Source organism: Pleurodeles waltl, chromosome 3_1 (assembly GCF_031143425.1).
Source record: "Pleurodeles waltl isolate 20211129_DDA chromosome 3_1, aPleWal1.hap1.20221129, whole genome shotgun sequence".
NCBI classification, from domain to species: Eukaryota; Metazoa; Chordata; class Amphibia; order Caudata; family Salamandridae; genus Pleurodeles; species Pleurodeles waltl.
In genome coordinates this window covers 6,943,475-6,969,431 of record NC_090440.1, presented here as the reverse complement: position 1 = coordinate 6,969,431, position 25,957 = coordinate 6,943,475, and the positions used below count along the sequence as shown (strand labels likewise).

The 25,957-nt window shown below is 44.1% G+C and overlaps 1 protein-coding gene across 1 annotated transcript in view; it reads right to left on the bottom strand.

Annotated features, from left to right (window-relative positions):
- Positions 1 to 263: 263 nt before the first annotated feature.
- Positions 264 to 25,957, bottom strand: part of PSMC3 (proteasome 26S subunit, ATPase 3) — a 64,440-nt gene continuing 38,746 nt past the window's right edge. The window contains exons 7-12 of the mRNA XM_069221623.1: positions 22,514 to 22,657; positions 22,079 to 22,227; positions 18,431 to 18,527; positions 8,284 to 8,429; positions 4,802 to 4,883; positions 264 to 621 (exon numbers count right to left, since the gene is read on the bottom strand). Of these exons, the coding sequence (XP_069077724.1) occupies positions 511 to 621; positions 4,802 to 4,883; positions 8,284 to 8,429; positions 18,431 to 18,527; positions 22,079 to 22,227; positions 22,514 to 22,657 (729 nt within the window). The 3' untranslated portion in view covers positions 264 to 510. The remainder of the gene's footprint in view (positions 622 to 4,801; positions 4,884 to 8,283; positions 8,430 to 18,430; positions 18,528 to 22,078; positions 22,228 to 22,513; positions 22,658 to 25,957) is intronic.

The following is a 25,957-nucleotide window of genomic DNA, read 5'->3' as shown; positions in this document are numbered from 1 at the left end:
AAAACCTGCATGCTCTATAAATCTCCCATTTATTTATTTATTCATTCAGGCAATACATCATTCATTCATTCATTCATTGTCCTATCACTGTTGGCACCAACTACATATCTTTGCCCTACCATGTGCTTTTTAGTGACTGATTTTAACCCTTCATTGCTCACTGACTTTGGTCATTTGACAGCTACAGGCTTTGACATTACAATGCAACATGTCCTCCAGGACTGTAGATTTTAAACTATTGCTTTACTAAACAGACAACAACATTTTGAGAAACATTTAATCTTGTAAATTATTGAAAATATTTATACAGGACAATATTTAGGAAAGGCAGTATCCTCTAAAATGTCCTGTTTGCCCCAATACTGTAGACACAGTGTACCCCGCCGCCCACATCTACAGTACATCCCCATCCCCAGTTGCTGCCAGAAACCAGGATTATTCCACCTGCTCCAGTCCTTGCAAAAAATGTCTCTTAGTAATAGTTGCTGAGCGCCTCGCTAGAAGCTCACACTAGGCGTAGTACTGCAGGTTGGCCTTCTTCTTGGCTTGAACCTCCAGGATACCTTCCATGTAATCCTCATGGTTCAGTTCTGTAGCTCCTCTGCGAAGCGCAATCATGCCCTGTACAAGACAGAAAGTTCAGCGGATGAGACCCATGCACTCCACTCGCTCTTCTGACTCGGGGGTATCGCTATCATCATGTAAAAACTGCCATCCCACAAAAGCCTCTTCAGGGAAAGATACTCCACCCATTACAGAAACAACTTCAGAGACCAGCAATGCTGTCCAAAGACACGGGCTCTTCAGAGCCAGGTTCTGCCACAGAATTAGAAATTCTGCTCACTACACCCCTCCACTTCTAAACTTCATGAAATTAACATCCTGGGTTCCTTAAATGGACTGATAAAAAGAACAGAAAAATGGCACAAACATGAATACCAAAGTCTTTTAGGAATAGATACATTCTGTTTAAATCTTTCTTTTTTTACTACGACTATATCTAGGTAACAAACAGTATTTAATGATTATTTTCCCAAATGTCAAGGAAAAAATAATTGTTAGTGAAGCATCCTCCTTTTGAAAGAACAAACATGGAATTTTCAGGAGGGAAGATTCATTTTCTTTCCAATGCCCAGCTTCAGTCCGATCAATGGAAGCGCGGAAACTCTTCACTGAAATGCCATGACCCGACTGAGCCATGAGATACCAGGCTTGAGGGACACCATCAGTGCTCACCACCCAACTCAGACCCAAGCAGACGTCATTAAAGAGTCTTAAAATCCAGGACATTAATCCTGGAATAGTCTTCTGTAGCCTTGCACAGGCTCCCAGGGGGCTCCATCACAGAGGCTCTGCAGAGGTTTCCTCCAACTGCATTTAGGCTTCTGCTTTTCTTCTCTAGTGGAACGGGCAAAAACAAGAGGCCGAATAAACCCGACTCTGGAAAGTGTTTCTAAAGTAGGTTGAGCATCTGATCTTAAGAAACCTGCATGTTTAGGTGCCTCCTACCACTTCAGAGGATGAGAACCTGCCTCTCTGCCAAAAGCCAGAGTGTGGAAACATTCAAACCAACAGCTCTATTAGACCTGGGACCAGCTGACAAGGTCTGAATCTGCTGCGACCCAAACATAACTGACAACGTGACTTGAGGTGAGAGCACTGGGAAGCTCAGCTTTGCTGCACCCCTTGTACCGTTTAAGATATTATAGCACCCATGTGAATTCTTCGATATTAAACTACCCCTTGTAACATCTTAGATATTGAAGCATCCCTTGTGAATTCTTAGCTACTGAAGCGCCCCTTGTAAATTCTTAGCTACTGAAGCGCCCCTTGTAAATTCTTAGCTACTGAAGCGCCCCTTGTAAATTCTTAGATATTAAAGCACACCTTGTAAATTCTTAGATATTAAAGCACCTCTTGTAAATTCTTAGATATTAAAGCACCTCTTGTAAATTCTTAGATATTAAAGCACCTCTTGTAAATTCTTAGATATTAAAGCACCTCTTGTAAATTCTTAGATATTAAAGCACACCTTGTAAATTTATATTTTAAAGCACCTCTTGTAAATTCTTAGATATTAAAGTACCCCTGGAAATTCTGAAATATTAGAGCACCCTTTGGAAATTCTTAGATAGCAGAACACCCCTGGTAAAAAACAGATATTAAAGTATCCCCAATAACACCAAATTTATTAAAGAAGTTGTGAGTTTAGAGATAGGTCCTGACTGACTCAAGCAATGTCACTTTTACATGCAATGTGTCTTAAAGGGGCATGAGACCATCTTCATGTCTAACTGCCATGAAAAACATCATGTGATGGAAGACGAGATTCAGGGAAAGATCAACTTGTATTTCTGCTGTTGATGCAAATTCTCTTGGGTGAGGCATCTCTGTTGTAGGTTGTTAGAAAGAGCCTTGGGGAACAGAATCGTCTGCCTATCTACAACAGTGGTTCCTAAACTTTAGACTCCTGAGGACCCCCACAATTTATACCATTTCATTTTCAAACATTAAAACAGTAATTCTAAAAAATAAAAATAAATACACAAACAAGTACACACAAACAAATACTCGATTTACTACAGATATAATTATTTTATATTGAAAAAAAAGGAGAAAAAAAAATCTAAATTTTAATGGGAAGGTTGGCGCTACATCTGGGCGACTAACTTTTAAAAGTTTGGTTTTATTGAGGAAAGCTGAATCCTCAGGTCAGATTCTACATTTCCCAAGGGATTTTTTTTTTTATATTTTAGGTACATAAGATCTGAAAAAGCTTTTTCACATAAATATGTGGTGGGGAAAGAAAGTAAATAAATAAATAAGGGCCTCTCTTCTTTCCATAACTTCTGTCACATGTAATTCATTTGTTCTATAGCACCTCGCATACCAGTGTACGGTGTCGGAGCACTTTACAGGGGACTACAAGGTGTAGGATTCACGTCATCCATACTGGGGCACGTTTTCTAAGAATGCTTGGTCTGGAGAAGTACAAACTCAGGATTCAGAACATAACAGTGGTTAGCGTTGACTAAGATTGTTTTTTATTTTTATTTATTTTTGATTGTAAGAATGTTTTTCTATGCAAGCAAACCTTTTTTAGCAGCAAAAGGAAAATGAAAGGCTGGGGGAAAAACAACTTTCTCATTTGTGCCATGCAGCTCTTTGATGGCGGTTCACAGCTCACTGCGCTAGATTAGGGTTGTAATTTATGAACTGCACAATAACAAAATAATCTGTGACAAAAGCAGCAACCCACTTTGCTATGCACATAAAGTACTGTTCTTTGCATGAGACAGCAGGCATATTAACCCTCTGTGTTATCTTAGATGAGTCAAAACTGCCACTAGACAAAGCTTCCATCTCTCGCCAGCAGGTTAATTAATCACCAGGGTTATCCTGACGCTTTTATTTTTGCCAGAACTATGCTGGATGCACAAGGAACTTTGCAGTGCTTTTAAAACTGCTGCACAAAGGAAGTAATAAACATAAAAACATGCAGCGAGAGGACCTAGCTGGAGAAGTGCCTTTTCGTCCTGACCCAGGACTACAGACCCCTTGTGAATGTGTCACTGACCCCTGGGGGTCCGCAGACCACAGGTTGGGACACACTGATCTATGGCTTAGGCTTTGCTAGGCTGCTCAGATTTGTAAGAAGAGTGAAAGTTAGGTCCATTTAATAAATGGGAGTCTGATGACCTGGCATCTTGACTGTTGAAGTCAATAGTTACACACCAATGGTGGCTTCAATGTCTAATGTGAATACCGCTTTACCCGTGCCTTGTGACAGTATGCTGCAGGTAAAACGCACGGCAGAGGCAGGAAGTAGTTGATCATCACAGGACTGGTAATAGTGCTCCCGCTAGCAGGGAACAGTCCGCATAGACAGACCGAGGGTGTCTCCGCTGCATATCTTTAGAGACGGAGTCCCTCCCTAGCTTCAGACCTACTACATTTACTTCAAGCCGACACTTGCACACACGCCACCCCCTCCTGCAAACTGCAAGAAAGAACGCATCTTCCGATTTCTTTCTGGGAAAGAAAAAGCCACTCATGTTTGATGGAGGAGAAAAACTAATTAACCTGGCTGAAAATAATTTAATGTATTTAATGGAAGTTGACCTTTCAATGCATTATAAGCTATTTGTCCAAGCCTTGCTAAACATTTCATTTTCTATCACAGTAATGTTTCACTCTTACTTATAAAGCTTTTTTTTTTTTAAAGAAATACTAGTGAGACATTTGACTTCTTGGTCACTGAAGTAAACTATTCGTGGAAGCAGACAACAAAAGAAAACAATCTGGAAAAACCAAAGGATAACTTCCCAGTTTACAATCATTGTAAAAGTTCCTCCTAAGCCACTAAAAGGCACAGTGGCATGCCCAGCATTTCCGTCAAAGACAACAAAAAACTGAACTGGAAGCTCAGCTGCCCAAGACCAGCATGCTGTGCCAGTGAAGCTGCCTTTCCATCCAGATGCCCAGTGCTCCTGCCTGCCTGCTTCTATTTACAGGCAGGTCCTTTGTCACCTCAAAGCAGTTTCTCATTAATTTTTAATAAAGTTTAAATTCCATTTGGCGCCTCTTTAATGGAAAAAAATATTAAATGGTTAATGTTGCACACAGATTGACACAAACGGAACAAACATTTCTGCAGAGATGTTACCTCTACACTAGCGCTGCATGAGTCTGCACATGGGCGCCATATTGTTTATGACTTGGCTGAAGATCCAATTCTGCCACGATGTGTGTTCTAATCCCTATTATTTTAGTAATGCTAATCATTAAATAAGACACTCACCGCTTCCACACATACTGCTTTGCACTGAGCTCCATTGAAATCATCTGTGCATCGAGCGAGCTCTTCGTAGTTTACATCAGGGCTGAGTGGAAAGAGAAACCCATGTTACTCACTGTAGGTGGCCACGAAGAATGCCCATGCATGTGCACACTGCCTTCACCCTTCCATGAAAACCCCAAAAGCATGACAAAATGCCTACCTCCCAAAAAGGTCAGCAGCCTTCACAGACTGACTGTTCAAGAGTAGGAGACCAACACCACTGCTCTAGGAAACTGCCGACAGAAAGGTAATCCCCAAAGGCTGTGCACCCCCAAACCATGCCAGAATGTGTTGTACCCACCACACACTTCATCGCACCTCAAGACGACGCCTTGAGAACCAGAACACTATACGTACACGAAGCACCACCCCGAGGTCCCAGACTAAGAGATGCAGCTATAGCTTGGAAGGAAAAGACTGAAAACCCTCAGTAACTTTATAAAGAGCATGTGGCTTCAAAGCACCTACATCACTCAGCCTGTATGCCCTACCTTCTTAAGACCTTCACAAAGAGTCTGCAACACAACCAGGAACCTTCAAGAGCGTAACCTACTCTCTCCAAGAACCTTTGACAAGACCAGCAGAACCCCAGAATGTTCACCCCGAGGACCCTGACCAAAAGGTTACACCCCACGCCCACCCAGCATCTTCATCAAAAAGCCCTAGCCCCCCTCCCACCCTCGAAAAGACACTCATTAAAAGACCATGCACCTCCCTAGGACCCTCACCAAAAAGCCTCCTCCCACCATTCTACAAGGCTTTCAAACAAAAACAGCAAGGTCATGGCCCTCCCATGCCCCTCTCCCTCTGAAGGACCTTTATCAAGAGCTCATGGCACCCAGAGGACCTTAAGAATCTTCTGGCATCTCACTTCAATGGCAAAGTCCTCAAGATATACTCTGGGTTCCCTTCTTCTCCTCCCCCAGGTACAGAGAGTACCAAACGATGGATCCCTCCCTCTCCGGAAGCACATTAACCGCTTTTGTACCTCTCACTGACACCGCTACTACCAACCTTCTTCTTCAAATTAAATCGGGCTCCGCCCTAGACCCCGCCCCTCCTTCCATCCTCTCGCGAGTTTCAGATATTATTGTACCTCCCCTTACAAAAATACTGAATCATTCCCTATCCTTAGGTTTCCTCCCCCCTCTTTTTAAGCATGCCATCATTAAGCCTCTTTTAAAAAAAACGAAATTGAACCCATCTCTGTTAGAGAATTATAGACCCATTGCTCTCCTTCCCATTTCAACAAAAATTCTGGAGAAACATGTTAACCACCAATTAACCAGCTACTTAGAGAGCCATGAACTCCTTCACCCCACTCAAATGGGTTTCAGAGCCCATCATAGCACGGAGTCAGCCCTCCTTACAGTGACGGAGTCAGCCCGGCAACTTCTGGACCAAGGGTCTCATGTAGCCATGATTCTACTTGATCTCAGCGCAGCTTTTGATACAGTGGATCACAACCTTCTCTGCTGTAGGCTCTCTGAATTAGGGATAGGAGGCCTAGCATTGTCCTGGCTGTCCGCTTTCGTCAAAGGTAGATCTTTTCAAGTCCTGGACCGAGCCTACTTCTCTGATATCTTTCCATTGACTTGTGGAGTTCCTCAGGGCTCCTCCCTGAGTCCAACTCTTTTTAATGTTTATCTATCCCCGCTGGCTAAAGTGATCGCTCCCTACAATCTGTCTTTGGTCACCTATGCCGACGATACTCAACTTGTGGTGTCACTATCTAGTTCTGGGGATTTGTCGGCGGCCAACCTTTCGTGTTGTATGAAAGACATTGGAGTTTGGATGATCCAGTCTAAGCTTAAATTTAATGATGGAAAGTCAGAAGTCATTGTACTAGGCAATGCCCCCCCCACCCCCCCCCCCCTTTCACTATACTCTGAGGCCTTCAACAATCTTCCTCCTCCCAAGGACCAGGTAAAAAGCCTTGGTTTTTGGGTGGATTCTCGCCTGACCATGGATTATCAAGCAAAAAGAGTTTCCTCTACATGCTTTGGCATTTTAAGAGTCCTTAGGAAAATCTTTAATCTTCTTCCCCCTATTGACAGAAAAATCCTTGTTCAAACTCTGATCCTTTCCCGTCTGGACTATGGGAACTCACTTTTTCTCAGCGCCCCGGCTTATGTCATAAAAAGGCTGCAAACAGTCCAGAACGCAGCTGCCAGGCTTCTTGTCAATCTTCCCAGACATTTATCCGCTAAGCCTGCTTTTTCCATACTTCACTGGCTCCCTATTAAGCAGCGTATTTATTTCAAGACCCTATGCACTGTTCACAGAGCCCTGCAAGATAAGGGTCCAATGTTCTTAAGAAAGCGGCTATATCTTTATGTCCCCTCTCGAAGTCTAAGGTCCTCCTCCTCTCGACTTGTGACCATCTTGCGGTCTAAGAGAGCCTGGGGGGCCAACTCCTTCTCCACCAAGGCCGCTCGTCTCTGGAAGGATCTTCCCTCTGAACTCCGTCATGAACACTCAGAACTGCTTTTTAGAAAAAAACTTAAGACCATTCTTTTCTGTAGGTAGCTCTCTGAATTCTCCTATTGCTAGCACTGGTCAGGTTAGGTTTAGCGCTGGGATGCCTTCGGGTCACTACGCGCTTTATAAATCCTTAAAACTAAACTAAACTTAAGCAGGAGTCCACAGCCCCCAGTAGCTTCTCCAAGAGCCCTGACCCCTTAAAAAGCTTCATCAAGAGCCTGAAACTATTCCATGCAAAACATGTTCCATGCAAAAGTCCTTTATGAGAATCCTGGGGCTCTTCCAGGACCTAAAGGAAGAGACTGAGGGTCTCCTAACATCTTCAAAAATAGCCTGGCCTTTCCGAGAACATCCCGAGGAGCAACAGACCATTCCAGGATTTTAACAATAACACAAGAGCTCAAGTCCCACCCAGGAGTATCAACAGGAGCCCAAGGCCTCCCATGATGGTCACAAAGAATCTGTTTTTCTATGGGATTAGTCAATATAAAATCTGTTCCAGAGGAAACTTCACACTCATGTACCACAACTTGACCGGAACCACATGTTGCCTCTATCATAATCAACACCATATTTACCAACTATTTTTGGTAATGAAAACCTTCACTTACTTCCAGCCCAAAATGATCTATAAAGTGACTCTTCATGGAGAGGTTGGTTCTTTGTCCTGGCCCTGCTATCAGACAAAGTTCAAACCTCTGGAACCTGCCCCCACTGAACATCAGTCTCCCTGCTTGAGGATGCTCTAATCTGTACAGAGTCTGAGGTTTAGGTGCCCTAGTTTCAGACTCTACACTGCTCACATCTTTCGGATCTGGCCCCTGAGCATCAGTCTTCCTGCTTCAGGATGCTATAATCTCTACATTCTGCTATTGGGTTTACAGACCCCACGCTGCTCTCATTTGTGGGATCTGCCCTTAAGACATCTGTTTGGCCTCTAGTCGGTCACGTGTGAGTACCTGACATTCATTTTTCTGGAATGGATTTGCATGATGCGAGCTCGAGCCTCTTCATTGGGCATCGGGAACTCAATCTTTCGGTCTAGTCGGCCAGAACGGAGCAGGGCTGGGTCCAGGATGTCCACGCGGTTCGTAGCAGCAATAACCTGGAGGAGGTACAAAGAGCAGTATGAGGGGGGAGTATCAGCTGGGAATCAGTTATCCAAATACTGTAGAAAAATGTGTAAATCTCCAGCTACAGTTCAGTGCTTCTTTGCCTACGAGTCACACTGATACCGTGAAGAGTCCACGACGAGCTCAAGCTTTACTTACGCTGTACACAAACCTGGACAGAGTAACACCCTAAACAGACTAACATGAGCGAGTGCCATCCCTCACAGTGGGGAAAGCTGGCTGTGTGTAAATATTTTCATACATGAAGGTAATCGCTAAAAATAATGCATTGAAAATTTTAAAAATGAACATGCAAAGGCAAACAAATAACTATATTGCAATCCAATAACTTATTTTTCTGATTTGTACTTTGTTTTTGTCTTCTTGAGGAAGCCCAAGGCCCTCGTCCTGCGTCACCACTGCTGTCCTGCCTTAAACTTCTCAACCTCCACCACAAAAGAGTTGTCCGTGCACAAGGGACCAGGAATACATATATAAATAATAATAATAATAATAATAATAATAATAATAATAATAATAATAATGCACTAAATTCTCCAGTTTTATTTCTTCATCCTCCCTGGTGCATCACCCGTCACTACCCCCATATGCCCTTCCCTGAGGGTGCCTAGCTCACCACCGGCTGCTACAGCGCACTCCCCTCAGCTGCTGCCTTCTAGCTTCGAGTTCCTCACACACGTCCTCCAACATGGCAGAAAGTTTGACTGTTTAGGTTGGTATTTTTTTTTTCGTTTTTAATGTACATTTGTAAAATGCTGCAGTTCATTTAATCAGACACTTCTGTCAAACTTTTTTCAATCCATGTTTCCGATTAAACACTTCACAACTTTTTTTTTTTTTTTTAAATAGATTTTCACTGCATAGTGGCCCTGTGATTCTCCCTCCCCGCAGCCAAGCCACAGCAAACACTTCAGGTTTTGACAACTGGACCCTTAAAGCAGGGCAAAATCCAAAGTTTCATCTCGGTCCCCTGCATGCGTGCAGAGGACAGAGATGAAATGCTTCGGCAAGCAGGGAGTGGTCACGAGATGTCAAAAGAAGTGCATTACGGGAGCGCCCGTTATAGTTAGCTGAGGTACCTGTAACTGCTGAATTTCTACAAATAAATTCAGAACCTAATTATAACATCCATGTAACCTTTGTTTTTTTCAGTGAACTTCTAAGTTTTTTTAGTTTTTTTTTTATTTCCTAACTATAACGTCCCTGTAACCTTTGTTTTTTTCTGTGTGTGTATATATATATTTATATATTTACATACACACACACTCCAACTCTGTGTTTTCTCAATGTGTATAAATATATTCAGACACAAGCACAGTCTGGATGGAAAAACATGGTGCACTATAGGAAATGTAGTTGATTATCAAGTCACATGTGTCACAAGTTAAAAGCACTGGCTTTATGGACACCTGCAACTACTCTCCTATGATTAAGGCATCCCAGCCGAAACGCGTCAGGAGGACTCTGTGGGAGCTGCTTTTCACATTGTGAATAAATGCTTGGATGTTCTTTGAACTGGTGCCTCAGCATTTTGTGCTGTGATAGATAGATTGATAGATACTATAGATTATATTAAATAGACTAAGAAAAGAGCCACTTGTGAGCCACTATTGTTCCGACGGTGGAAGGGAGTGCCAGAGGGGGCAGCAGCCGGGTGCAGGTTTGCATTTCTCTTGTAGGGATGAGGGAGGGAGTGTTAAGAGGGGCTCATCACCTCTCCATTTTGTAAGTATACCTGAACCCTTTCTTCCAGGTAACAGGAAGCGGGAGAGATCTGGCCCAAGCAACAAAGAAGGTTTTTCAATTTCAGATACTTTATGTGAAAGAGTTTTGCTGCAAGAATTGATGGAAAAATCTTTATGCTAACTTTGTGCAAATGAATTACGGTCTGATATGTCGAGACCTAAAGCCAGTCTTATCCCGGAGTTATGAACCAGCTGATGTTTACAGGTAACATTAGAAGAGCACTTGCATACAGGTTTTTGGGACACCTCAACTTTTTTAATTTATTGTGCTAGTGTAAATATTCTGTGTTTAGTAAGAACTCTGTAGATTAACAATTAAGGGGCATAGAAAGCCACCTGCTTTGGAAATACTTGGCAATATCAACAGAATGCATAGACTGCAGGGTGTATGTTCACTTCAAAGTCAGCAACTGGCACAGGGAGGGCATCTGGAGAACAGACATCCTGGAAAATTCATGACCAGGTGCCAAAGAGAGGCTAAATTCAGCTCTTTTTCAGAGGCAGGTCTGAGAGACCACATAGGGACTAAAGCCAAAAAGCTTTGTGATGGCTGGAATAATCAAAATCTGGCTGGAATAATCAAAATCAAAGTTTTATGAGAAGACTAGAGGTAAGGAGGCACCAGTCACCATGAACTGCAAGTACAGAAGAAGCAGATTATTTTTTTTAGAGGAAACCAAGATGGTGAAGCAAGGATGTTGCAAAGCAAAAACAGAAATGCAGCTTGTGAAGAAGTGTTTCTAATAACCCATAGTCCAAATGAAGTTACAAGTAAAGGACAGCGGTTTCGAGCCACAGTACTTCAGTAACCATTACCTCCAAGGTATGAACATCAGTCTTCGAGAAACCAGGCCTCGAAAAAAACATAAAAATGTTACTAGACCTGCAGGTAGAGTAACTTGAATAATTTACTCAACCATAACAGTGATATAGTGGACCTGGAAACAGGTCTCAATTGTGTGATGCTATGCAAATATTTTACCTCCTTTTTCTTCATTCGCAGATATGAGTGAACCTTCAAATATGTGAGCTCAGCATTTCTCTATACAACAAAAACGTCTTCGTTTGATTAAATGGACTAAACGTTTGCTCCATGTATAAAAAGAATCCAGCCCACATACAGGGGATACTTGCCTATTAGTATACAAATAGCATTGCCATCAAGGCAGGAGTGTTTCTAGGTTTTTGTTTAAACACTCATTTTTAATAAATATTACTAAAGCATGATGTAGCCACACACTGTCATTTACAGAGAGATTTCCATGAAATATCCAAAAAAGCTTCCCACTAACTTGCAGCTTTACTAATGAAAACTATACAATCTGTTAACAAATCTGTGAAAATTGGGTTTCAGAAAACATTTATTCTTTGCACATCACCAAGTAAAGTGCTCTGATTTGTTTTCATCCAATTAAAATAGTTTTTTTATTTATCCCACAGAAGTACAAACAATGGGCTTTCACAACTACTAAATATATTTTGAAGTGTTTCTACAGTTGACTTAGCTATTTAAATGTTGTGTGTTAGGAAAAACCTGACAAAATCCTGGAACGCTGCAGTGAGAAGGAAAATTAATTGTAAGACAGATTTACTTTTGACTTCTGTCTCTGAACACAGAGCAAATGTGGCAAGAAGATTTAAAGGCCTCCTTTACTTTTTAACTGAACAGAACACGTTCTTTGTCAAATCACCAGAAGGGTCGAGTAGGTCCTAAAAATCGCTCGAACTGATAAAATAGGACTCACCACAGCGAGTGGGCAAATACAATTTGAGGCCTGGAGACCATTGCAATGAAAAAGACTTCCATCCCCCAACCACAACCTCAGAAAGCTCACTTGGGATTGTACAATGTGATATGAAATGAAAATGTCACTTACCCAGTGTACATCTGTTCGTGGCATCAGTCGCAGTAGATTCGCATGTTCTGCAATAGCTCGCCATCTGGTGTTGGGCCGGAGTGTTACAAGTTGTTTTTCTTCGAAGAAGTCTTTCGAGTCACGGGACCGAGTGACTCCTCCTTTTGTCTCCATTGCGCATGGGCGTCGACTCCATCCTCGATTGTTTTTCCCCGCAGAGGGTGAGGTAGGAGTTGAATTGTAGTAATAGTGCCCATGCAATGGAGTGACTAAGTATGCACTTATTTAAGGTTGAGATGATACATATATAAATAATTGAAGGTAACTTCCAAACTGCTACAGGCTCCCGGGGAGGCGGGTGGGCACATGCGAATCTACTGCGACTGATGCCACGAACAGATGTACACTGGGTAAGTGACATTTTCAGTTCGATGGCATCTGTCGCTGTAGATACGCATGTTCTGCAATAGACTAGTAAGCAGTTATTTCCCCAAAAGCGGTGGATCAGCCTGTAGGAGTGGAAGTAGTCTGAAATAATGTCCTTAATACAGCTTGACCTACTGTGGCTTGTTGTGCGGATAACACGTCTACACAGTAGTGCTTGGTGAATGTGTGAGGCGTAGACCATGTGGCTGCCTTACATATTTCTTGCATTGGGATGTTTCCTAGAAAGGCCATGGTAGCACCTTTCTTTCTGGTTGAGTGTGCCCTTGGTGTAATGGGCAGCTGTCGTTTAGCTTTAAGGTAGCAGATTTGGATGCATTTAACTATCCATCTGGCTATACCTTGTTTTGAAATTGGGTTTCCTGCATGAGGTTTTTGAAATGCAATAAAGAGTTGTTTAGTCTTTCTGATGTTCTTTGTTCTGTCAATGTAATACATTAATGCTCTTTTGACATCTAATGTATGTAGTGCCCTTTCAGCTACGGTATCTGGCTGTGGAAAGAACACCGGAAGTTCCACTGTTTGATTTAGATGGAACGGTGAAATAACCTTTGGCAAAAATTTAGGATTGGTCCTTAGGACGACTTTATTTTTGTGTAGTTGTATAAAAGGTTCCTGTATAGTAAACGCCTGAATCTCGCTTACTCTTCTCAGGGAAGTAATGGCGATGAGAAATGCCACCTTCCAGGTTAGGAACTGTATGTCGCAGGAGTGCATGGGTTCAAAAGGTGGACCCATAAGTCTAGTTAGGACAACATTTAGGTTCCATGAAGGAACAGGTAGTGTTCTTGGTGGTATAATTCTCCTAAGGCCCTCCATGAATGCTTTAATGACTGGTATTTTATATAGGGAAGTTGAATAGGTAGTCTGCAGGTATGCAGATATTGCTGCAAGGTGAATCTTAATGGAAGAGAAAGCTAGGTTAGATTTTTGTAAGTGAAGCAAGTAACCCACTACATGTTCTGGAGTTGTGTGTAATGGTTGTATTTGATTAATATGGCAGTAGCAAACAAACCTCTTCCATTTACTTGCATAGCAGTGCCTGGTGGACGGCCTTCTTGCTTGTTTTATGACTTCCATACATTCTTGGGTAAGTTGTAAGTGCCCGAATTCTAGGATTTCAGGAGCCAGATTGCTAGATTCAGCGATGCTGGATCTGGGTGTCTGATCCTTTGGTTGTGCTGTGTCAACAGATCTGGCCTGTTGGGCAATTTGATGCAGGGTACCACTGATAGGTCTAGCAGCGTTGTGTACCAGGGTTGCCTTGCCCAAGTTGGTGCTATCAATATGAGTTTGAGTTTGCTTTGAGTGAGTTTGTTTACCAGGTAAGGAAGGAGAGGGAGAGGAGGAAAAGCGTAAGCAAATATCCCTGACCAGTTCATCCATAGGGCATTGCCTTGGGATTGTTTGTGTGGGTATCTGGATGCGAAGTTTTGGCATTTTGCGTTCTCCCTTGTCGCAAACAAGTCTATCTGAGGTGTTCCCCAGAGTTTGAAATAAGTGTTCAGTATTTGGGGGTGAATTTCCCATTCGTGAACCTGTTGGTGATCTCGAGAGAGATTGTCTGCGAGTTGATTTTGTATCCCTGGTATAAACTGTGCAATTAGGCGAATTTGGTTGTGAATTGCCCAATGCCAAATTTTTTGTGCTAACATGCTTAACTGCGTGGAGTGCGTCCCTCCCTGCTTGTTTAGATGATACATTGTTGTCATGTTGTCTGTTTTGACGAGAATGTATTTGTGAACTATTATTGGTTGGAAAGCTTTTAGTGCTTGAAAAACTGCAAGAAGTTCTAGGTGATTGATATGCAGTTTTGTTTGATGTACGTTCCATTGTCCTTGTATGCTGTGTTGATCGAGGTGTGCTCCCCACCCTGTCATGGAAGCATCTGTTGTTATTACGTATTGTGGCACTGGGTCTTGGAAAGGCCGCCCCTTGTTTAAATTTATGTTGTTCCACCACAGAAGCGAGAGGTAAGTTTGGCGGTCTATTAACACCAGATCTAGAAGGTGACCCTGTGCTTGAGACCACTGTGATGCTAGGCATTGTTGTAAGGGCCTCATGTGCAGTCTTGCGTTTGGGACAATGGCTATGCATGATGACATCATGCCTAGGAGTTGTAATACCATCTTTGCTTGTATCTTTTGTGTTGGATACATGCGTTGTATGATGGTGTTGAAATTTTGAATTCCTTGTGGACTTGGAGTGGCTACTCCTTTTGATGTGTCTATTATGGCTCCCAGGTATTGTTGTACCTTGCGTGGCCGAATTTTGGATTTTGTGAAATTGACGGTGAACCCTAGTTTGAAGAGGGTTTGTATGATATGATTTGTGTGATTTGAGCACTCTATTAACGAATGGGCCTTGATTAGCCAGTCGTCTAGATATGGGAACACATGTATTTGCTGCCTTCTGATGTGTGCAGCGACTACCGCTAGACATTTGGTAAAGACTCTTGGTGCGGTTGTTAATCCGAAAGGCAGTACCTTGAATTGGTAATGTATTCCTTTGAATACAAACCTTAGGTATTTCCTGTGCGATGGGTGAATTGGTATATGGAAATAAGCATCCTTGAGGTCTAAAGTTGCCATGTAGTCGTGCAGCTTTAGCAATGGCAATACTTCTTGTAGTGTGACCATGTGGAAGTGGTCTGATTTGATGAAAGTGTTGACTACTCTGAGGTCTAGGATTGGTCTCAGTGTTTTGTCCTTCTTTGGTATCAGAAAGTACAGTGAGTAAACTCCTGTGTTTATTTGTGTGTTTGGCACTAATTCGATTGCATTCTTTTGCAATAGTGCCTGCACTTCTATCTCTAGGAGATTGGAATGGTGTGTTGTTAAATTTTGTGCTTTTGGTGGTATGTTTGGAGGGAACTGTAGAAATTCTATGCAGTAACCATGTTGGATAATTGCTAGAACCCAAGTGTCTGTAGTGATTTCCTCCCATGCTTTGTAATAATGACCTATTCTTCCCCCCACTGGTGTTGTGTGGAGGGGATGAGTGACATGTGAGTCACTGTTTAGTAGTAGGGGTTTTGGGGCTTTGGAATCTTCCTCTATTTCTAGGGAATTGCCCTCCTCTATATTGTCCCCGAAAACCTCCTCTATACTGTCCTTGGTAACTGGACGGTGTGGCTTGTGAGGTGCTGGCTTGTGTGCTTTGACCCCGAAACCCCCCTCGAAAGGGCGTTTTACGGAATGAGCTGTAATTCCCTCTGCTCTGCGGGGAGTAGAGTGCGCCCATGGCTTTGGCAGTGTCCGTATCTTTTTTGAGTTTCTCAATCGCTGTGTCCACTTCTGGACCGAACAGTTCTTTTTCATTAAAAGGCATATTGAGAACTGCTTGTTGAATCTCTGGTTTAAATCCAGACGTTCGGAGCCATGCATGCCTTCTGATAGTTACAGATGTATTAATTGTCCGTGCAGCTGTATCTGCAGCGTCCATGGAGGAGCGGATCTGGTTGTTGGAGATGGCCTGTCCCTCCTCAACCACTTGTTTTGCCCTATTTTGGAAGTCTTTGGGCAGATGTTCAATGAGATGTTGCATCTCGTCCCAGTGGGCTCTGTCATAGCGCGCAAGTAGTGCCTGGGAGTTCGCGATGCGCCACTGGTTTGCAGCTTGTGCTGCGACTCTTTTACCAGCTGCATCAAACTTGCGGCTTTCTTTATCTGGGGGTGGTGCATCTCCAGATGTGTGAGAGTTGGCCCTTTTCCTAGCTGCTCCTACAACAACAGAGTCTGGTGGCAGCTGTGTTGTGATGAAAGCCGGGTCTGTAGGAGGCGGCTTATACTTTTTTTCCACCCTTGGTGTGATTGCCCTACTTTTGACCGGGTCCTTAAATATGTCTTTTGCGTGCCGGAGCATACCAGGGAGCATAGGCAGGCTTTGGTAGGAGCTGTGGGTGGAGGAGAGTGTGTTGAACAAGAAATCATCCTCGACCTGTTCTGAGTGGAGGCTTACGTTGTGAAATTGTGCTGCTCTAGCCACCACCTGAGAGTACGCGGTGCTGTCTTCTGGTGGAGATGGTTTTGTAGGGTATGCCTCTGGGCTGTTATCTGACACTGGGGCGTCGTATAGGTCCCATGCGTCCTGGTCTTGGTCACCCTGGCTCATGGTGGTGTGAGCTGGGGAGTGTGATGGCGTTTGTGCTGGTGAAACGTTAATCACGGGCGGAGGAGAGGGTGGTGGTGTAACTCTTTTCACCACTTTTGGTTGTGGTGCTTGTTCCGTCTGGAACTCCAACCTTCTCTTTCTCCTAATGGGGGGAAGGGTGCTTATTTTTCCTGTCCCCTGCTGAATGAAGATACGCTTTTGCGTATGGTCCGCATCAGTTGCTTGTAGCTCTTCCTCAAACCTATGCTTCTGCATTTGGGAGGTTAGCGAGTGCTGTTCTGTATAAGAGCCTGAAGCTGGGTCGCTTGCAGTTTGTTTCGGCGTCAAAACTTTGTCTGCGTGTTTTTTCGGCTCCGAGGTGACTTTTTTCCTTTTCGGGGCCGAAACCTCTCGGCGTCGATCTGTTTCGGTGCCGCTGTCTCGGCGTCGAGCCGTGTCCACACCGGCATCTCGGTGTCGAGGCTTGTCTCCAGCACTTTCTCGGTCCCGAGAAGGCTGCGTGCCGGTGTCTCGACCGGAGTCGGACGATCTCGGCACTGTTTGGGCCTTTTTCGGTGCCGACGGTCGGTCACCGATTTTATGGGTTGAGCCATGGCCTGGTGGCAGTGGCGTCCCCTGGGCCTTGTAAATGTTTCTTTGTGTGGTTTTCGACGTCTTACTCACGGTTTGTGTATCGTCGAATCCTTCGGAGTCTGAGTCTTGGATCGAGAAGGTACCTTCCTCTTCCTGTTCCTCGAACTCCCGTCGGGCTGTCGGTGCGGACGCCATTTGAAGTCTTCTGGCTCGACGGTCTCGGAGTGTTTTTCGGGACCGGAACGCACGACAGGCCTCGCAGGTGTCTTCGCTGTGCTCAGGTGACAGGCACAGGTTGCAGACCAAGTGTTGGTCTGTGTAGGGGTATTTATTGTGGCATTTGGGGCAGAAACGGAACGGGGTCCGTTCCATCGGCGTTCTTCAGCACGCGGTCGGGCCGACCAGGCCCCGACGGAGGATCGAAAAATTACCCCGAAGGGCACCGGAGCTCTTCGATCTTCGATGCGGTGTTGAATGTAAGTATGCCGATCCCGAACGCAACAATACAGACGAAAATCTTCCGAAATTAACTATTTTTTCTGTTCCGAAACTCGGAGCGACAGGAACACGTCCGAACCCGATGGCGGAAAAAAAAAACAATCGAGGATGGAGTCGACGCCCATGCGCAATGGAGACAAAAGGAGGAGTCACTCGGTCCCGTGACTCGAAAGACTTCTTCGAAGAAAAACAACTTGTAACACTCCGGCCCAACACCAGATGGCGAGCTATTGCAGAACATGCGTATCTACAGCGACAGATGCCATCGAACATAATCTTCCTTTCAATCTATAGCACAATGCAAGTCCTCCTCCTTTATGTATCATAAACAGGATCTAACCTGGAGATACCATCTTGTGTGTGTTTTTCATTACAACCAAGGTTAATATGTACATGTGAACAACTGTCACACTGTTCTTCATAACCACCAGAAGCAGTACAACTGTCGTCATTCTTTCTGACCTCGTACTGGAGCAATGCTGAAGCGATGTGATTCAGAGAAAATCAGCATAGGGGAGTTGGAGAAAGTGGTGAGTGACTGCTCAATGGCTAGACACCCTTTTCTCTTCCCTGCCAGTGAAGCCCCTCTCTCTGTACAAAGACATCCTCTTTTTCTTTCCCGGGACCCACTGTTTTCCTCCTCCAGAGTTAATCACATCTCTGAATTGAAGCTCATCCCTCCAGCAGACTTTGCCCTCCATTTTGACACAGTTTTAAGCCTTGGACGGCTTCAAAATGACTTACTTTGACTTGCGTGTTGGGCTGGAATCCATCCAACTGGTTCAGGAGCTCGAGCATGGTTCTCTGCACTTCTCGATCACCCGCCTTCTCGCTGTCGAACCTGCACCAGAGAGGAAACATGAACAGCTGTAACCTGATCCAACAATCAGCCTGAAGTTATCAGGATAATGCCCAGCTCAGTGTGGTGACCCAGAGGTGATCCAAAAGCTTGTCATAGGCAGGACTTTCAGAGTCTCAACTGTACAGAGCACAAAAACCCTTCCACAATCTACATCACAGCCCAGAGAACACAAAGCTGAAAATGGTCTCCTGTGCTCTAATAACTGTACTACCCATGGTGCCATCCATTTTCCCCAGTCCCCCCAGTACCCCTCTCCCCCGTCACCCCCCTGCATAAGTGGAGACTACCAATGAATTTGAGTTTTTACTACAGGTGAGCAAGAAAATAAATTGGTGAGGGTGGTTGTGGGTGGTGAATTAATGACACTTATGACATCAATGAAGGTTCTGCTGATGAACTAAAAAGTACATCAACCACAGATATATATATATTTTTTATAAAGTGGCTTTACCAAGATTGGAGTCAGCTTTAGTACTGGAACTGAAGCAACCGTCTCAGAAAACTGTGAAAGACTTTCACGCACCTGCTTTACAAATATCAGAAAGAGGAGTGTCTCAGCCAGGCCATGGCTGCTGTTTGCCCTCCAGTGGAACCGGCTCTTGGTCGCCCCTGTAGCGGTTTTATCAGCCACTGACGAACACAGGAGCATCCAGGCTATGATCCAGCAAGAATGTTGGGGGTTGGCTTCTTCAAAGATGTCAAACGAACGGTCTTGCCTGGACAGAAATTCTAGATGAGATGCCAAATTAATGCATCGTTCTCAACAGTATGTGTCACAGGCTGCTATTGAAAAGGGATTCCTTGAAGTAGGTTTGTTCTCTCCCACCACAAAAGACTGTCTTGTGGACATGAGCATGTGGAGTTTCTTAATTGTTTTCCTTCTGAGACCACTGATCTTTCGAACACCGGTTGGAACGATCTCCTATGTAGTCTCACATTCGGGACAACAGATGGACATCAGTCACGTACTCCTCACTAGGGAGGAGATTTGATGTTCCGTTGAACTGTCAGCTTTAAGACGCTGACACTTCTCCGAGAGCAATGACATTCTTAGAGGGAAACACTTTTTCTAACACGGTTTCTAGTGCTGGTCCCAGAGATGTCAATCTAAATGGGGAATGTGACGGTCTCCCAAAAGTTTGTTGATCTAGACTGAGAAATAGAGACTGATCTGAGAGTCCTGCTGAACCTTCTGTGTGCCTTTATGAGCCATCCAGCCCGTAGAGTAAATGAAAACTCAGGTGATGAAGGGCTGCTACTACTGCATAAGTTTTGAAAAGGTCAAGGAGCCAACTTCTGACCATAAGAAGTATTGCATATTGATAGCGTGATGTTTCCAGTATAAAACATACGTACTTCCTGTGTTTTCTTGATACTGGAACGTGAGAGTAGGTGTCTTGTAGACCTACAGCACACACCCAATCTTCTGGTATTTGTTTACAAACCAGGAAATATCTTGAATAAATCCTCTCTCTTATGTATGGCAGGGAGTGATTCGACTGCACAACTTGAAGTTCTTTTCCTCAGGGTGACTTATTGGAACCCCACAGCGTGTGCACGTGTTAAGGTTGAGGTGGGAGATGACAACCTGGAGAACGCGGTGGTAGTGGTAGAATCTCTCATTGGAGACGTAGATATTGATTTCGACACAGTGGGGCCTGTAATGGATCATCTGCAAACCGAGGAGGCCCCAAAGGCGGTGGAGATTGTTCTTCAGCTGGCAACAGTAGCAGCCTCTTCGGCAAATCAGGTAAAAATAACGTCAAAAAATTTCAAGGTGTAGGTGGGTGCGATCACACCGCTGATGAATGCTCCCAACTCTATGGCATCGATCGGCAGACGCTGTTGTGCACTTGGTAGGCTTGAACTACAAGGGAGATGCTGCTGAGCGCCTCACGTGCCTTCACAGTGAAAAGTTACTTGACTGGTGGCAGTAATATCCTGTTGCCAACATTCAGCCAGTCTTCGACAGCGAGCGCGTGGGAGCCAATGCTTATGCTGGAGACTGAGATGGTTTTACTTATAACCTTTGGTCTGAACTCTTCTCCCTAGAGCTCCCTGGGTGGAAGTCCTATGGCATTGTTGGCACTGAACCAGTGGAAGCAGAAAGTTCTCTGGGTAACGCCTGTTTTTTCTTTTACTTTGGCCTCAGATCTTCTCTCTCTCTGTTTTAGATAACTTTTAGACGCCTTGATAACATCATGCTCCTTCCGTGGAGTGAGAAGATGGCAGAGACCCCTCGTACACCTGGGGTGGGTATCAGCAGCTTTTTTACACCCACATGAGCAACATTTGAGGAACAGGAAAGGCACTCTGCCTGTAAAATCCTGCAGAGATGGTTGGAAATGGCTTTACACCTTTGTTAGGCTTAAAAGGCATTGAGCGGAAGCAGAAGAGAGTTCTAAGATATTTCTCTGAAAAACCAGGTCAAGTGTGAAAACACCTAGCGAGTCCAGGATGCCACTCACATAAGCAGGAAAAAAAACGACTGCAAGGCGATTGCTGGTGCAAGGCATCAAGGGTAGTGGAAGGTCAGCAGCCTTACAGGGGTAGCAGCACTTTTTCTCCTCTTATAATGAATGTCTACAGGTTTGCATTTTTCCTCATTATCGGACACGTAGGCAGCAGTTTCTGTCACAGGTGCCACAATGTAGTTTTGAGAAAGGGTTTACAGTCTAAGTTCTCACAACCTTGCCAGTGAAAAGCTTCTGGAGTCCGCTCCACACCACTCACCCATATCGGGCTCCTGACCCTTTCCATTCACAAATGGTTCTATGTGTGTGTTTAGATCTGAAAAGTTCTGTAGTCGCCCCACTTACCATGGAATCATTCTGATGTCTATTACTTCAAGGTTCTGAAGAAAAAGTAGGTCTCATACTAAACCAAATCTACCTGCATTTGTGAAGGGCCCCAAGAGAAACAACTACCATGAGAGCGCAACAGCCAAACCTAAAGGCAAAAAAACCTAAAGAGAACTAATACACTACAGCATAAAAACAAGCCCACAGAGTGGAAGGACCTCCATAAAATGTATGCCTCTTAAGAATCCAACAACGAGCCTGTGGGGCAGAAGGCTTCCTCGAGAACCCCCCCCCCCCCCCCCGAGGTCGGACAGACAGATCCAAGAGGGAGAAACGTTCACACATTCTGCGAAAAGGAAACGTGTATGTCTGCCACCTGCAGATTTGCTTTGTCCCAGACCTGCCCACAGTTCATCAGTCCTCCCTCTCCCATCTGTTGTGATTCTCCTTCCTTCTGCAGTATCCTCTAACCCAGGTTTTGGCACTTCCTCCCTCAGTCTTTTGTAACCCTTTCCCTTAGTTCTTTCACTTGTCGCTACTCTACCACCCCCGATCAGTACTCCTTCAGCAATCTTTGCTTCCATCCCTTCTCTGGCACTTCTAAACTTTTCCCTCGTTGCTTCCCTCTGAATAGTTACCATTCTAAAGAATATTCTCTCCTGACATTCTTATCTGCACTTTCCGCAGGCGCTGTTATATACCTCCGCCATGCGTGGTCTCCAGTCTCACCTCTTGGTACCGATGGCATCCAGTTCATCAATAAAGATGATAGATGGAGCTTTCTCTTTCGCCAGTGCAAAAGCATCTCTGACGAGTTTGGCACCATCGCCAATGAACATCTGCACCAGCTGCGGGCCTGCCAGCTTCAGGAAGGTGGCCTGGAGGAAAGAGACAGAGGTAAGCATGTGACGTGAACAGCCGCCTCACTTACAGCGCCTAAAGCACGATCGGATGCAGATGGGATGGAGACAGGTCGGATGTATGAGATTCTCTTCTTCCCGCACATCTGATTACTTATATTAGTCTGGCCTGTGCATGCCCAATTCCTTGCCGTCTTAAGGTGCAGCTGGTTGAACACATTAAGAAGTGCACACCCTGGTGTATGGAGCGTGTGACCCTTTCCCAACCAAATTTACATGTGTGCAGCGCTTGCCCTTCTCTTACTTTGGTCTGTGCAGCACATGCTCGAGCCAGAAGGGTTTTTCCAGTGCCTGGAGGGCCATACATCAAAACTCCTTTGGGGGGCTGGATGCCAAGGTTCTCAAATTTCTCTCTGTGATTCATGGGCAGCACAATGGCCTCCACCAACTGTTAAGAAAAGACACCACATTTTACAAAGACCAACACCAGATTTTATACAGATCACCTGCAATACTCACCTTCACCAACTCCCAAGACAGAGTCAGAGACCAACAGTTGCCCTCTACCTGCTCACCAACTCCTCATTTTAAGGATCATGGAAAAAAAAAAAAAGACCCCCCCCCCCCCCCAGCTCAGAGGACAGCAGATAAATTGCACCGCAATATGTTGGGCTCAAATGATCAACAGTAAACCTAATTAGGTTTCCTCAAAAAAACAAATATGACCTTAATAGCCAATTAGGGCACATTTTTCTGATAGTCATGGTGCATTGCTCCTAATAGTAACTGGAGGCCATGTCTAGTAATGGTTTTTCGAGGCAGGCTACTGTATGTTATACAAAATTCCTGAGCGGTTTTTAATTCATCCCTGTCATGTTATAGTCAAACCACACACACAACCAGCTGCAGGAATATGATCAAATGAACCCTCAAGGAAATGAGAGGAAGGTAAGTTTGTATTTCCTATAAAGATACTTATAGCTGAAGAGCCATAATTACAGGTAAATAACTTTCAAGGGATGGCCTTAGAGCCACAAAGTGGGAAGAGTTAAACTACATCAGTAGAACTTAAACACAGATTAGAACGCTGTGGATGTATGTGGTTGGTTTTTACACACTAAATACACAACAAAGAGAATTTGGCAGCTGCAAGGACTTCACACCAATGTAAAATCTAACGACATACACCCGAACATGACAGCATAGTGTTCACTGTCACCTTCAAGTGTCCATAGGGAAGGGCCATCAGCGCCTTCTCTGACGTCTCCAGTGTTTAAGGACACCTTCAATGTCGGTATGTTTGCGCCATGGCACCGCTCCTCTTCTCTTACACTCCGACTGTCCTGAGGACAGTTAGGAGAACACTGAGGGCCTTATAATACCAAGTTATGTAAGAGAAGTATCCTCAAAGCACTAACTCACTTTCGTGTTCTGAGCGCCGGACAGGATGTGCTTTGTCAAGGTGACAAGATCAGCCAGAACCTCTCAGTGGTAAAGATCCAATTCTATATGCGGCTTACGGCATCCTTGCGGCAGGTAGTACCGAGGGCTTCTGGTGCATGCTAAAAACACACCATAATGAAAATGTCACTTACCCAGTGTACATCTGTTCGTGGCATTAGTCGCTGCAGATTCACATGTTTCGCACAGTCCGCTGCCTGGTGTTGGGCTCGGAGTATTACAAGTTGTTTTTCTTCGAAGAAGTCTTTTTTGGTCACGGGACCGAAGGACTCCTCCCTCTTCGGCTCCATTGCGCATGGGCGTCGACTCCATCTTAGATTGTTTTCCCCGCAGAGGGTGAGGATGGAGTTGTTTGCTATAAATAGTGCCCATGCAATGGAGTGAATACGTATGTAACATAAAAAGTTTATAATAATTATTTACAAATGTACAAATGTTTAAGATTTAAGATGTACTTCTAAACGGCTACAGGCTTCCCAGGGAGGCGGGAGGGCACATGTGAATCTGCAGCGACTAATGCCACGAACACTGGGTAAGTGACATTTTCAGTTCGATGGCATATGTTGCTGCAGATACACATGTTTCGCATAGACTATAAAGCAGTTACCTCCCCTAAAAGCGGTGGTTTAGCCTGTAGGAGTTGAAGTAGTTTGGAATAATGTTCTTAGTACAGCTTGGCCCACTGTAGCTTGTTGTGCATTTAGTACGTCTACACAGTAGTGTTTAGTAAATGTATGAGGCGTAGACCAGGTTGCAGCCTTACATATTTCGCTCATAGGAATGTTTCCTAGAAAGGCCATTGTAGCACCTTTCTTTCTGGTTGAGTGTGCCTTTGGTGTAATAGGCAATTCTCTTTTGGCTTTAAGATAGCAGGTTTGAATACATCTGACTATCCATCTAGCAATGCCTTGTTTAGAGATTGGATTTCCTATGTGTGGTTTTTGAAAAGCTATGAACAGTTGTTTTGTTTTCCTGATTAGCTTTGTTCTGTCAATGTAGTACATTAGTGCTCTTTTGATGTCTAATGTATGTAGTGCCCTTTCAGCCACGGAATCTGGTTGTGGGAAGAACACTGGCAATTCTACTGTTTGATTTAAATGGAATGGTGAGATTACTTTTGGTAGAAATTTTGGATTTGTTCTTAGAACTATTTTATTTTTGTGTATTTGAATAAATGGTTCTTGTATGGTAAATGCCTGTATTTCACTTACTCTTCTGAGGGATGCGATTGCAATGAGAAATGCGACTTTCCAGGTTAGATATTGCATTTCACAGGAATGCATGGGTTCGAAAGGTGGACCCATGAGTCTTGTTAAGACGATGTTAAGGTTCCATGAAGGAACTGGTGGTGTTCTTGGTGGTATAATTCTTTTTAGCCCTTCCATGAATGCTTTAATAACTGGTATTCTAAATAGAGACGATGAATGAGTAGTTTGTAGGTAAGCAGATATTGCTGCGAGGTGTATTTTTATAGATGAAAAAGCGAGATTCGCTTTTTGCAAATGTAGTAAGTATCCCACTATGTCCTTTGTAGAGGCATGCAATGGTTGGATTTGATTGGTATGGCAGTAGCAAACAAATCTTTTCCACTTAGATGCATAGCAGTGTCTAGTGGAAGCTTTTCTAGCTTGTTTTATGACCTCCATACACTCTTGTGTGAGGTCTAAGTGTCCGAATTCTAGGATTTCAGGAGCCAAATTGCCAGATTCAATGATGCTGGGTTTGGATGCCTGATCTGTTGTTTGTGTTGTGTTAACAGATCTGGTCTGTTGGGTAGTTTGACATGCGGTACTAGTGAAAGGTCTAGTAGAGTTGTATACCAAGGTTGTCTTGCCCATGTGGGTGCTATCAGTATGAGTTTGAGTTGGTTTTGACTCAACTTGTTTACTAGATATGGAAGGAGAGGGAGAGGGGGAAAAGCGTATGCAAATATCCCTGACCAACTCATCCATAGAGCATTGCCTTGTGATTCGCGGTGTGGGTACCTGGATGCGAAGTTTTGGCATTTTGCGTTTTCTTTTGTTGCGAACAAATCTATCTGGGGTGTTCCCCAAATTTGAAAGTACTTGTTCAGAACTTGGGGGTGAATTTCCCATTCGTGGACTTGTTGGTGGTCTCGCGAAAGGTTGTCTGCTAGTTGGTTTTGGATCCCTGGAATAAATTGTGCTATTAGGCGAATGTTGTTGTGAGTCGCCCACTGCCATATTTTTTGTGTTAGGAGACACAATTGTGTTGAGTGTGTTCCTCCTTGTTTGTTTAAATAATACATTGTTGTCATGTTGTCTGT